Source organism: Coenobita brevimanus, chromosome 101, assembly GCF_032717465.1.
Source record: "Coenobita brevimanus isolate Jiangsu-jjx chromosome 101, ASM3271746v2, whole genome shotgun sequence".
In the NCBI taxonomy this organism is placed as follows: domain Eukaryota; kingdom Metazoa; phylum Arthropoda; class Malacostraca; order Decapoda; family Coenobitidae; genus Coenobita; species Coenobita brevimanus.
Genome location: NC_137054.1, coordinates 11,469,045 through 11,484,138, shown reverse-complemented (window position 1 = coordinate 11,484,138; position 15,094 = coordinate 11,469,045). Strand labels below are relative to the sequence as shown.

General features: G+C 42.0%; 1 protein-coding gene across 1 annotated transcript in view; it reads left to right on the top strand.

Annotated features, from left to right (window-relative positions):
- Nucleotides 1-14,866, top strand: part of LOC145414919 (tudor and KH domain-containing protein-like) — a 94,421-nt gene extending 79,555 nt beyond the window's left edge. Inside the window, exons 9-10 of the mRNA XM_080284335.1 lie at nucleotides 1,648-1,801; nucleotides 14,786-14,866. Of these exons, the coding sequence (XP_080140461.1) occupies nucleotides 1,648-1,801; nucleotides 14,786-14,866 (235 nt within the window). The remainder of the gene's footprint in view (nucleotides 1-1,647; nucleotides 1,802-14,785) is intronic.
- Nucleotides 14,867-15,094: the final 228 nt, after the last annotated feature.

Here is a 15,094-nt window from a genome sequence, read left to right as displayed (position 1 = left end):
TGTGTGCCACCATGTTCATCTAAGAGAGAACCGTATGGAGTGTCCAATAAACACAGTCACAGAGTGGGAACTGAGGCAGAGGCAGGTGCGCTCTGGCAGACGCCGGGGGAACTACTGAGCCAGACACTGCTGCACCACCAGGCTATTCCCTCCCAGGCGGGCGAAACTATTTCTGTAATTTCCATCCAGATGCAGTCATTTTGTCTGGATAAAATGGCAAACTTTATGTATAATGATTTCATACACCCAGATCACAGCGTCTGAATTATGGATCATTCAGATAATGGACGTTGGGTAATCGAGGGATTACTGTCTGTCTGAAGTTCAGTATAATTGGGTTTGTTAAAGTGAGGTCTCACTGTACAATAGGATCCCTCTAACTCAGACCATACATTGCTTGGACAAAAAAATCTGGGAGGACAAATTTGATGTAACTTGGATGATTATGAGTCATATAAAATAACCAGCACATGATTCGGACAAGCACGCTCCTGATTGCAGATACATGTTTAAGGTGATTGATATTCTCTCTACTGTATTTATTTATTTTTTTTACAGGCAAGATAAATATACACTACTGGTATACAGTAAAGATGTCATCCAGGATGGCTTTTGACCCTGAGTCTAAGCCTGCCTCCAGATGTAAAGAGAAGAATCTGTCTATCTGCTAAGAGCTGAAAATCCTTGAAAAGCAAGACAAAGGGGCATTTTCCACCCAAATTGTGATTGAAACAGCATGTCTCTTATATATGGAAAGCCAAAGACAAGCTTTTGAATAATGCAGCCATGGTTGGTGTTGGCAGTGAACAATCAACTGTGAAGCAATTTGGAAAGCTAAATTATGAAAATTTAGAAGAGTCAGTTTATAAATGGTTCTTACAACATTTTTCAGTGGGTGTTGGGGTTAGAGTCATTGAAATTCAAGCAGCCCCTGAAAATCTTGCAAAGCATATGAATTTATGAGGGTACCAATTTAGATTTAGAAAAAGACGTAACATTACACATCGTAATATAATGTGAACAAAACACTTTTTGAGGCTGTTTAAATTTACCTGGTATTTACCAAAACTTAAGCAGCTTCATAATTGAACCCCCCCCACTCCCCAGCCATAGTCTGTGTTTGAAGAGTTATACTGTGTGTATGGTTACAATCTTGATTTTTTTTTTTTTCCCCCACCATAGTCTGAGTTTGAAGGGTTCTACTGTATGTGTGCTAATATTCTTACTTTGTGTGTGTGTGTGTGTGTGTGTGTGTGTGTGTGTGTGTGTGTGTAATTCAGTTTTAACTCTTTAGCCCCTTAACTGTGGTAAAGTCTTTTTAATCATTGGTATGCCCAGAAAATTTTGCTGTACAAGTACAGAGAAAAGAAACAGAGACACGGCCATGGTCTAAACACACAGACACTGGGACATTTTTGGCTGATTAGATATGGTGGGGTGGGTGGGAAAGTGGTAGCACCTTACCCTCATATATCCCCATGTGATGCCTTTTCCTTACTATCCCCATTGTAAATTGTCAGCCAGAAGTGACTTAGTTCTTCTGTGCCTAGACTGAGGCAGTGTCTTTGTTTCTTTTGTCTACGCCTGTACATGTAATGAGCAGCCAAAAGGATAAGGAAAAATTGCTGTATGATCTCTCACTTTTAGGAGTGCTGAGGGAGATGAAGCTGCAGATGCATTTGAGGAGTTGACATATGCTGCACAGTGGCGCTCAGTAATGGTGAAAGTTGTGGGATATCGACAGGAGGCAGGTGGCAACACCGTACCATGTGTACAAATAATTGATACAAATGGCCCAATGGTTAGTATTTGCAGAAGATTGATATTTTTCAGTTGTACAGCTCCCATTAAGTGTTATATTTGACTTGTATTTTGTTATGTACTAGTTATGTAGTTTTGTTAGAAAAAAACAATGATGCACACACTGCAGAAAACAGAAACAACAGACAATGGACATAGCAGAATGTCTGGTGTTTTCCTTGCCTTACTTTGCTGATGATGCACAATATTACTTGCTTGTGATAATATTTGTCTAATCAATTTTAAGTTTTGTTGATATATATGTACCTACATAGAAATAGATTAATTAACCTTAGGCGTCATGATCTGTACAGTATTCATCATCATCATCATCTGGACCTCCTTTCCCATCCTAGGGCAGGGTGAGGAGTAGCGCATCCAGGCAACCTAAGTTTGCCCAATCCAATGGGCCGTGCATCCATTCACTCATCATTCAAGCCCCCAGAGTCCTGGCTCTAACTTGCCCAATCCAGTAGGCCACACGCATCCATTCACTCATCATTCAAGCCCCTGGAGTACTGGCTTTGTCTGATATGCTAAAAACATTCACCACATTCTGTAGCTTCACATAAACATATCCAGTAGAGTCAGTCCAGATGCTGTCATGTTAAAAAGGGGGTGCCAAATTCTTGATCATGCACTTCTAACAACGTTCATCCAGACAGCTTGGTCTCTTGTCAGTCCCCTAGCCTCATCGACTTCCATATCTCTCTTCTGCACTCATTCATCCACTATATCTTTCCACCTTCTCCTTGGCCTACCTTGCCTCCTTCCTCCTTCTGATTCGCTCAGATATATCTTTTTCACCAGTCTGTTGTTGTTATCCATTCTCTCCACATGACCATACCGTCTCAGTACACTACCTTCAGTTGTGGTGTCCGCAGACTTCCTCACTCCACATCTTTCACAAATCACATTATTTTGTATCCTATCCACTCTCTATACTCCACATGCATTCCTCAGCAGTCCCATCGCCACTGCTCTTACTCTTTTCATTTTCATGCCACACCATAGTCTTACATCCATATGTTAAAGATGGCACTAACATTCCTTCATGTACGCCTCATGCAGCTGCAATACTCATGCCTCTGTTTCTTATCAAGGCCTTCATACACCAGCTACTTCCCTTCTTTGTGTCACTCTACTTTCCACTTCTTTTGCACATTTTCCTCTCTTTTCTATCACTGTACCCAGTAACTCAGGTATTTTAACTCTCACCAATTTCAGTCTCTCTTCATTCACTTTGACATCACATTGGGATTCCCCTTCTCTCCCAGTAACCATCACTTTACTCTATTGTACATTTGCTGCATTTACCGGTGTATAGGGCGACTCTTGAACCTCATAAAAATATGCCCTGAATTGGGGGTCATTCTAAACACCTGGTATAATATCCTAACTTCTACATCCTGTGGTTATGGGATCCATAGGTGTGATAGGGAACATCGCCATACTCACCATGACCATTGTTTCGCTGAATATAGTACATATACTGTCAAAAACTGTTGAAATTACTGATGTCATCATCAAACACAACTTGTTTGCTATATGAAGGCAAATTTTTATTTTAAAAATATCTCCATGGATACAGCCATGAGGACATAAGAAAGGTGAGTAACCTGTTGAACCCACACCATGAACACCATTGTGTGTCTCAATCTGAGAACAACCGGCTTGGTTGTTTACCACCGAGCCCGGGGTTGCCAGACCTGAAGTAGGGCTCATTACCAGCACTGATAAACAATGAATGAGGGTGAGGTGTGGATGATTCCAGTGTTGCTGTTTGCTAATGATACAGTATTGTTGCGTGAAGATGAGTGGGAGTTGCAAGGTTTGGTGAATGAGTTTGGGATGGTGTGTAAGAAGAGGAATCTGAAAGTTAATATAAACAAGAGTAAAGTTATGGTGTTTGAGAGGAATGAAGTCACAGAATGCAGTGAGGTTGGATGGTGAGGATATGGAGAATGCGAGTGCATTCAAGTACTTGGGTAGTGTGATGGGTAAGGCTGGAAGTTTTGGGGATGAAGTACTTGAAAAGGTACAGCAGGGAAGGAAGGTTGTTGGTTCACTGAAAGCGGTGATGAGGAATAGGGAGGTGAGTATGGAAGTTAAGTCGCTGCATGATAGTATAGTGATCCCAACCCTGACGTATGGAAGCGAGGCGTGGACCTTGCTAGAGGGGAACAAGGCAAGAATGAGAGCAGTAGAAATGAGTTACCTGAGAGGATCATGTGGAGTGACATGGGGGGACAGGTTGATGAATGAAGAAGTGAAAGAATGTTGTGGGGTGGATGTGGATGTGACAGAGAGAATTAGGAGAAATACACTGAGGTGGTTTGGACATGTGGAGAGAATGGAGAATGAAAGACTGACCAAGAAGATGTATGTAGGTGAAGTGGAGGGAGGGGGAGACTGAGGATGAGGTGGAGGGATGGAGTTGAGAGGTATGTAAGGGTGGGGGGAATGAGTTGAGGGGAGGGCAGTCAAATGGTAGGTGAAAGAGCGACTTGGAGGCATTTTGTTTGCGGCCACCCTTTGTGGGATTAGGGCGTCAGGCTATAGATAGATAGATAGATAAACAACAGTGACATTGCTGTTATTCCAGGTGGATTAAAGTCAGTCCTACAACCACTTGATGTCTGTCTGAATAAACCATTCAGAGACCGCATCCATGAGCATTGGAACAAGTGGATGATTAGCGGTAAACGATCGTATACAAATGGTAGGAATATGCATGCTTTGGGTCTGGATGAGCTGTGATTTTATTATCAAGGCATGTAATGATGTTTCTGTGGAAACAGTCATCAACTCTTTCAACAAATGTGGAATATCCAGTTCAGTGGATGGCATAGAAGATGACATTTTGTGGGTGAATGAGGAAGAGGAAGCCGATGCCGAAGCTACACCTTTGAATTCAGAGTTTGATCCTTACAGTGAAGACCTACAAACTTCAACCCAGGATGAAGTTGATGAACTGATGATGTCAGATGTGGATGATACTGATTTTGAAGGTTTTTAATCACTGACAATTGACGTGATGACTTTAGTAAACTGTAACTTTCCTTTAGCCTATTGTATAAAATTCACAGTAATGTGATTTTAAGTTTTTAATACAGTATGAGTTTATACTTGAATATTAAAAGTATAACCCATTTAGATATCGGAGGTGGCACATGCAGCTTAGATAGCCTGTAAAACCCATAGAAGAAGCTGGCTTAAGGTAGAACCTAACCAAAGACTGTGTTGCTTAGCAGCGTGTTAATAGTATCACTTCACTAGTCAGTGGGAAGAGTGATAAAGGACTGGGGTTACTGGAGCAGCAAGCTTCCAGTGTCTAAAGAGCTGGGGCTCATCTTATGCACAGAGAATACCTCTAAACCCACATTTTGTATGGAAATATTGGGAGTAGTCTTATACACAAATTGGCCATATGCACCAGCAAATACAGTACTGTACTCCTAAGGTACGTCGCTCGCAGACTTTAGCAAAACTGTACTAGTCTACCAGTTGGTATTTGCAAGTAGTACTGCATCATCAGCATACAACGAATTAGAGATATACCATCCATCAACATTCATTTAATGATTGCCATCCCCTTCTCCATTACTTGTGTTTTTACTTCTCTCATCACCCCATCCATATATATGTCGAACAACCATGGGGACATCACACACCCTTGTCACACGCTCACACTGATCGTGAACCATTCACTTAGGTTAGATGCCCATTTACTTTTACACATGCTTCATTACGATCATAAAAACTCTTGATGGCACCTAGCAGCTTACCATCTACTGTACACCGTACGTGCGTAAAACCTTCCACAATCCTTCTCTGCCTACTTTGTCGTATGCTTTTCCAGATCCATGAATGCCATAAACACCTTATGGTCATTCTCACAAGCCTTCTTCTCTATCTGTCTTACCGCAAATGTTTGATCCACACATCCTGTGCCATTCCTAATGCCACCCTGTTCATCGCTCACTAAGACTTCTGATATCTCTCTTACTTTCTGTATAATAATTCTTCCATATACCTTCCCTTCCACACTCAGTAAACTGTGCCACAATAATTCTTGCACTCACTTCACTCACCTTTATTTTTGTATGAGAGTGCAATCACAGCCTTTTTCCACTCTGCTGGCACAGTTTCAGTCATCCTTGCCCTTTTACATATCTCCAGCAAGCACTTCATTCCGCTTTCTCCACTGCCTTAATCATCTGTGCATACACCTCCTCAACCCCAACTGCTTTCCCATTTTTCAGCTGCATCACAGAGCTCTTCACCTGTGCAAGTGACACGTTTCCTATCTGTGCATTCCTTCTCTGCGCACCCCTAAAACCAATTTTACAGCCACTCTGCTGTCTCTATTCCCAGTCATCAGGCTTTCAAAATATTCTTTCCATCTGGTCCTTACTTCATCCCAGTGGGTTAATAATCTGCCACTTACATCCTTCACACTTTCACATTTCTTTCCGCTGTCACTACATATCCTCACCTCTTTCCAGAGTAAATTACCCTTTTTCAGAGTAATTTGCATTAATTTTTCTTCCTTGATCATCATTTACCTTCTTTTTCCTCTTTACTACTCTCATTACATGCATCTTGCTCACAATATATTCAGTTCTTATTTTAATTGAACCCCTGTCCTGTAACCACTCTAGCCACTTCTTCCTCTTTTCTTGCACTGCTGTCTTAACCTCATCATCCCACCATGCTGTACCTTTCTTCTTTGTTGTTACACTTGCCACACCACACACCGCATTTGCATTCCTAACTAAGCAATCCCTGTACAAATATACCTCAGCTTACAAGCATTCAAGATCCGAGCATTTCAAAGATGCAAACACGAAGAAAATAACGATCATTTCACAGGTACGAAAGTAACCACAAAAAACTAATTCAGCTTGCAGCAGCCAGTTGGGATCGCTTTTGAATGTGGCGGGTGACAGTAGTTGCGTGGCGGGTTGCTAGGCGGCCAACCCGCCATCTATTGTTTATGTTTTGTTCACCTGGAGGAGAAAAGATTGCTGCTCATTGTGCTTTTAGTACTCTCACTCCATTTAATATGGCTGATAAATGCAAGCATGTTGATAGTGGTGTTTTTGGCTCATCTAGGAAGCGACGTGCTATCTTTTTGGAACAAAAACTCGAAATAATGAAGCATGTTCAGCCTGTTTCTCCCAAAAATCCTGACTCACCCACTGCTTTATCCTCAATGCATCTTCCAACTAACTCACTCCTCCACCTGCCTCCTCTCACTTCCTGCAAGTCCTGCTATGTCTGCCCTGAGGTGAGCTACAGTAATGTGTATAAAATAACTCTGTTATTGCTTATATCTCATGTATATTTACAACTAACAAAACAAAATGAAATGCATGCCACATCCACATCTTCCCTGGTGGTAGACGTTCCATCATCTTTTGTCAGTTGTAAATAAGCATCGGACAATAGCAGGAACAGAGTTGTGTCTTATACTGTATGTTTTTCATGTGTATTTCTTGTGTTAATTTATGCATTTATCTTTCGTAATACAATATAAACTGCATAAGAACATTTAAAACCTTACCAACAGATCAGTGAACAGTACAGTGTTTTTGATGTTGTAGCCTGTGTGTAGTGCTGTAAGGGATTTTAATTTTGCAAACAAAATCAGCTTGCGAATGGGCTCTGGGAACCAGTTACGTTCGTAAGTTGAGGTACTGTATTTCTGTATGCACTCCGCAGGCTGTCCAAATCCATTTCATTCCAATTCACTGATTCTACCTCCTCCCCTTTGGTCCTGTATTCATTTGCCATTTCTTTGATCCTCAGCTTCTAAACTTTCAGTCTTTCTCCCTGACTGCTCCTGACTCTTGTAGTCCACTTCACTTCTCTCAGCTACCTCCACATCGTCTTCTCACAGCTCTCGTATTAGCAGCCAATCCCAGCATTGACCTTTCTACGAGCACTTAATCAGTCAGACTCGTTTCAATACAATCCATGTTCCCTCTGTACTATGTATATTTATGTGCATCTTTATGTTTGAAATAAGAGTTACAAATGTACAACCTCCTTTACCGACACATATCCTTCAGTCACTTCCCATTATCATTTTCTCCTGGTACACCATTACAACCCATTATGTCATCCTCAGGACCAGTGCCTACTCATCCATTCATATCGCCCATTACGAGCACTTTATAGCTCCTTGGCATTTCTCCCGCTGCTTCATGCAGCTCATCCCAAAGCCTCTTTCTCTCATTCCTGTCATCACACAGTGCATACACTACAGTCACAGCCACTTTCACCTTCTCAAACTTGAACTTGACATACATACATCATTGGATCCTTCCTGGTCTTTTGTTTCTCAAAAGTGCCAGTTCTTCCATTGGGAATTCACTAGCGCTCGACACACATATACATTATTTTTACGATTACAAGAATTGTGACATCTCTCATAGACAGTACAAATTTAATCAGTAAAAAAAATATGAAAGCGACAATAATTAAACCCTATAATAATCCATCATAGTACTCTCACTTTTATTGCCCAGTGCATAAATGTTAACCCCTAAAAGACTGAAGGGACTGGATAGGCAGTGTGTATACCAATTATTCTAATGTTGATAGTGAACCAGACAATTTTTTTTTTCATGTTTCTGACAGCTAGTGAGCCAACATTCTTAACAATTAATTTTTGTCCATTTGAATATGAAATTCTCATAATTAACCAGTTCTAATCATGAGTTTCCGACCTTACGAATAAAGCAGTTCTCATAATTCTAGGAACAGTTCATGTTACATCATGCATTCATTCACCATCTAATCCAGTGTTGCTCCGTGAGGAGTGTAGGAGCCTCGTGCTAAGGAAGTTGGTCCAGATATTTAAAAGAGTGACCAGCGTCACTCATCGCTGAGTGGCATTGCATGAGCAATAAATTCCAGCCATCCCTTGGATATCAACCTGCACCAGCACAATCCAATTGGAGCACCTTAATTACCCACTAAACCACCAGGCATCATAATTTGGTTATATAGTTACCACTGAGCATAGTAAATGGTGTCCTGGTGTACAGGAAACCATTTGGCATGTCACTGTAGAGTCACCTGTAGACAGAAAGAAGAGGAAAGAATGAAGGAAAGAGACAAGAGTAAGAATGGAAAGAAGGATGGAAGAGAAGAAAGGACAGGCACCTGAGAGCAGCACTACATCAAGTGAGTGGATGGTGAGCTCTCCCTTCAGCCACTGAGTTCTTGTTACTGTTTAGCTAAATTAATGCTAAAATGATCCTGTGAAGACTCCAATTTATTCTGAATAATTTTGACAGTAGAATCAACAGCTCATCTTCATCACCGATATCTGCTGAGACAGTTTGTAGGCGACTTGGACCCTGTAGAACATACAGTATTTACGTTTTGGGGTTGGTGCGACTGGAGGTTGGTCACCGTTACCATTGTAACTGATATATTCTCATTGACCCACTACATTCCAAGCCCATATCTCCATGTATTTTTCACTCACCTGTCAGGTTAGAAAGATATATTAACAGCTATGTGGGGAATATAATTAATTAAGAAACTCTGAATTGTTAAGCCAAAAGAAAAAGCAATAAAGCTGTTTAGTTTTATAGGGGTTGGGGAGGAGGGTTGTATGACATTGTCCATCGGAATACATTATCCACCAGTGCCTTGGCTGAATTAAGACAGATAAACAGGGGATTACGTTATAAGTGTTGTATTGGGAAAGGGTAGATTGAGATGGTTTGGGCATGTGGAGAAGATGGAAGATGACATCTGGGTTAGAGGTGTGAACATTGAGGGTAGAAGAAGAGAAGCAGACTGAAAAGATTTGGGATGAGACTGTAGAGTGTGACCTTAGGGTTAGAGGACTGAATAGAGACTTCTAGACATTGAGCAGCATGGAGAGCCACCATAAGATGACAAGACCATTTGAAGCAAGCATGTTTGAGACTTTATAAACAAAGTGATAGGTTTAGCAGGGGTTCAGGGCAAGGCTACTCTTTCAAGATATTTAAGGTGAGAGTGAACTGTAACGCACCTCGAGCAAAATTATGTTGTTAATACTGCATACCTCATCTCTTCCTTTGACCTAAACCCTTATGAACCACATCTTGTTGGAGTGCCATAACCTACATGACAACTTGTATATTTGTTGATTTGTAAAACATTTAAGAGTGATGCAAATAACTGAACTTATATTTTAAAGGGGACAACACAATGGGATAGCTAGCTGTTCAAGTTACTCTACAGTGGGCCCCAGCAGTATACAATTCCAAGATGCACTGTTCTCATTTCTGTCATTGACCTGGTTGTGGCCCATTTCCCAGTTACGTGCTACTGTCAGAACATGCACGGATTGATATCGGCAGAATACCCCAAGAGTGTTTTAAATCGGTTGTGTGGTGACATTATTTGTGACAGTATTGGTTGCTATGAGTTCATTAATATCAGTGTCTTATGTCTGTTTTTTGTTTGTTTAGTAGGGTATATCTTTACAGAGCACATCAGTCAGTGAATTAGAGTTGTATACTGATTTTTAGCAGGAAAATGGTGTTCAGGCTGTCAGTTTGGTTAACATATTACCGTACCTGATAGTCCTGATGGCTTTAAGCCTCATTTATGTCACAGTCTTATATTGGTTTTTACTTTCCTGTAGTAGGGTATGTCTTTAGAAAGCACGTTAGTAGGTAAGTTGGAGTTGTATGTGGTGTTTAGTGGGAAGGTGGCATTTGGCTAATATGGTAGCTGAGTACCATATTTGTTGCTTGAAACATCTATGTTAATGTTTGTTTTACCTCTATATACTGAAGTATGTGCTCAGAAAGCATATCAGTTGGCAAATTAGTGTCATATATATTTTTTTTTTTGAGAGTGGAGATCAGCCTAGATTTTTTTTTTTCTAATGAGGAAGAAGGAACCAAAGCCCATGAGCCCGCAAAATTGTTCCTTCCAAGAGAAAAACAGAATACAAGAGAGAGCCAAATTCAAGATCCGATCATTTCGAGATGCCTGGACACACTGCGTTTGAAAGACTGGAGATCATAGGAAGCAGGAAATACAGACAGAGGGAGATAGTTCCAGTTGACCTGTTGCATAAATGAAGAACTGGGAGTAACAGTTAACTCTTGCATTAGAGAGTTGGACAGAAAAGGGATGAGAGTTTGCTGCTAGACGGGTGCTACACGCCCGTCGTAGAGGTGGAGGAATGCATGCAGACAGTTCAGAGGAGCAGTGACCATTGAAGTAGTAATAGAAAAGAGATAAAGATGCAACAGTGTGGCGAAGAGACAGAGGTTGAAGGGAGTCAGTAAGAGGAGGAGAGTTAATGAGACGAAAAGCCTTTGACTCCATCCTGTTGAGAAGAGCTGTATGTGGGGAACCTCCACACACTTGAGAGTTGTACTCCACACAGGGGCAGATAAAATCCCCGTATAGAGTCAACAATTGTGCAGGGGTAAAGAAGGAACAGAGTCGGCTTAGCACACCTAATTTCTTGGAATCAGATTTTACAAGAGATGTAATATGATCTTTCCAAGATAAGTCCCGAGTAAATGAAACCCCAAGCATGTTCAAGGATGATGCAGGATTAAGCCGAATATTATTAAACATTAGTGGGTATACCTGTGGAAGATTTTGTCAGGTTGATAGGTGTAAAAACCGAGTCTTTGATGCATTAAAAACAACCAGGTTATTTTTACCCCAGTCAGAGATACGAGCCAAGTCAGATATTAAGTGTGCTATAGCTTCATCACTTGTTTGCTGAAGGAGCTGCTGAGATAGACATTGTGGGAACCGAATGGAAAGGTGAAGGGTGGAGTCATCAGCGTATGAGTGGATAGGGTTAGATGTACAGCTTAGAAGGTCATTGATGAATAAAAGGAAGAGAGTTGGTGATAGGACAGAGCCCTGAGGAACACCACTGTTGATGGATCTAGGAGAAGAACGATGGCCATCTACAACAGCGGCTATAGAACGACCAGAAAGGAAGCTAGAGATGAAGGCATGGATAGAAGGATAGAAACTGCAAGAGGGCAGTTGGAAATTAAAGATTTGTACCAGACTCGATCGAAAGCCTTTGAGAAGTTAAGTGCAATGGCAAAGCTTTCTCCAAAGTCCCAAAAGGAGGATGACCAGGAGTCCAAAAGGTAGGTGAGAAGATCCCCAGTGGAGCGTCCCCGATGGAACCCATACTGATGATCAGAAAGAAGGTCGTGATAGGAAAGATGCTTTAAAATTTTTCTGGTAGGAATTGACTCAAAAACTTTTGAGATACAGGACGTTAAAGCAGTTGGACAATAGTTAGAATGTTGGGAATGGTCACCCCTCTTTGGGACTGGCTGAATGAGAGCAAACTCCCAGCAAGAAGGAAAGGTACAAGTTGATAGACAAAGGATAAAGAGTTTGCCTAGGCAGGGTTTAAGCACAGAAGCACAGTTCTTGAAAACAACAGGAGGGACTCCATCAGGCCCATATGCCTTATTAGTATTGAGGCCTGTGATGGCAGAAAATACATCAGCTGAAGAAATTTTAATGTCAGCCATGAGGAAGTCAGAGGGGGGAAGTGATGGAGGAACAGCACCGGAACTGTCTAAGGTGGAATTGGAGGAGAAAGTCTGAACGAAGAGATCTGCTTTATCAGTAGAAGAAATAGCTACAGAGCCATTAGAGCAGAAAAGAGGAGGGAAGGATGATGAGGTAAAGTTGTTAGAAAGGTTTTTGGCAAGGTACCAAAAGGAGCGGGAAGAATTCGAGTTGGAGAGTTGAGAGCATTTAGTACGGATGAAATTATTTTTAGCAGAGCGAAGAACAGAGCACGATTCTGGGCAGAAACATAAGCAAGATGTGATTCGGGGGTGGGTTGGCTCCGGTACCTTTTATAGGCCCTCTCCTTGTTGCAGACAGCATTAGAACAAATGTGATTAAACCAAGGCTTTCTTGCATGAGTTAAAGGATATGAGAAAGGAATGTATGCTTCCATGCCTGAGAGAATAACCTCCGTTATGCACAAGGCACACTCAGATAGCACCCAGCCATGGAAACAATATCATTCCAGGGAAAACCAAGGAAGTACTGCCTGAGGGCCTCCCAATTTTGCAGTTCCAAAGTGCCACAGACGACGTTTTTTTGGAGGGTCTGCAGGCCGTACCGGAGCGATAGGACAGGTTAAGATGATAAGGTTGTGATTGGAGGAGCCCAACAGAGAGAAAAGATTAACATTGTAAGCAGAAGGATTAGTTGTAAGGAAGAGGTCAAGTATGTTTGAGCTCTCTCTGCAAGGCAGTCAGGGATACAGGTAGGGTGCTGTGCAAGCCGCTCTAGGTCGTTCTATCTATCTATCTATTGCCAGACGCCTCAATCCCGTTTGGGGTGGTCACAAACAAATCGCCTCCAAGTCGCCCTGTCCCCCGCCATTTCACTCCCCTGCTCCCAACTCACACCCCCCTCTCTCATATACCTCTCCACCCCATCTCTCCACCTCATCCTCGGCCTCCCCCTCCCTCTTTCCCCCTCCACCTCACTCACATACACTCTCTTCATCAGTCTTTGACCCTCCATCCTCTCCACATGGCCAAACCACCTCAGTGTGTTCCTCATAATGCTTCCTATCACATCCACATCAACACCACAACGCTCCTTTATATCCTCTAGGTCGTTAAGGATAGAAAAGGCGTAGGCTTGTTCATCAGGTGGATCAGTGAAAGGTTAATATCATTATCATCCAGACCTCCTTTCACACCCTCAAGTGGGGTAAGGTAGGGTCCAGTGAGCCAGAAAGAACTTGGTAGAATGAGTTATTAATTAAAGTTTGCCTAGTCGAATGAACCCCACTCCCATTCACCCAGTCAAGACCCAGAAGCCTGGCTCCACATGATAGGCCATGAACTTAATTTGCACGTACCTTTACATTCACCAATCAGACAGAATAAATCTGACAACCGTCAGGTCAAAAGGGGGGTGTCAGACCCCTGTCATATACTCCACATAAAATTCATCCAATCAGCTTGATCTTTTGTCAGTTCCCTAGCTGCAACAGGTTCTGTACCCCTTTTTCTCACTCACTCATTTACCTTGTACATTAAACTCTCAGTTAGCTGTTGCCGCAACATCCAGCCCAATGCAGCATCTGGCACTGCTGGCTCAGCTCTATTAAAGCAATATCTGGTGAAATTATGCAACATCTGGCACTGAAATGGGTCATAACTGGCGGTTGTATGCACTATCCAGCGTTGAGGCTTATCAACCAGCTCGAAAGTGTTAGCCAGCCGGCCCTGTATTACTGTACTGTATCATTATTTTATTGTATTTTATGCATATTTTTCATGTTTTACTTCTGGGAAAGTTTTTAGGATAGAATTTTGAGACAGATAGTAACACAATATCTGGCTCAATGCTGAATGTTGAGCTGATGGGGGATATGCAGTATCTGGTGTTTCACGTTATTCGGCGTAGGGCATGGCTGAATTGCGATGGACAGTTGAGAGTTTCCTGTATATCGACCTTTCTTCTTGGCCTACCACACCTCCTTCCATCTTCTAACTCTCTCAGTTTGTAGTCAACATATTAGTTTTATTATATTGGTTTGAAGGGGCTGAGGTACAGTATATGGTTCTTAGGTACATGCCAGACATCTGTCTATCTGCCTATCTATTGCCAGACGCCTTAATCCCGTAAGAGGTGGCCACAAACAAATCGCCTCCATGTCGCCGTGTCCCCTGTCATTTCACTGCCCTGCTTCCAGCTCACACCCCCCTCTCTCATATACCTCTCCATTCCATCCCTCCGTCTCATCCTTGGCCTCCCCCTCCCTCTCCCCCCCTCCACCTCCACTCTCATACACTCTCCTTGTCAGTCTCTCACTCAATCCTCTCCACATGGCCAAACCACCTCAGTGTGTGGGCCAAACATAACAAAATTGCTTCTTGTTTCAGGGGCCCACTGTTCCTGTAGACATATGGTAAAATTTAGTTTGCCTTTTCCTCAGGATATTGATGTAGCAGAGGAGTTGGTGACGAGAGGGTTGGCAAAGTTTGCCAGTGGAGTGTCTGGCCCTGACTCATCATAGAGGAAGATGCATATCAAGTGGAGCCAAGGTCAGCTGTTGGATGTTAATGGTTTAAGCTGTAAGCAGAACAAATTTTATCATATTTGTGTATTTGTATTAACTTATTAATTTGTCACATCATGTTGTACAAAATCATTGGTGTTTGTTATTAACATACTGTATTCCCTCTCTTTGGACACAGACTTGCAGCCAAAGTGTTATTGTACAAATGTTCTTTATGCTTTCAAA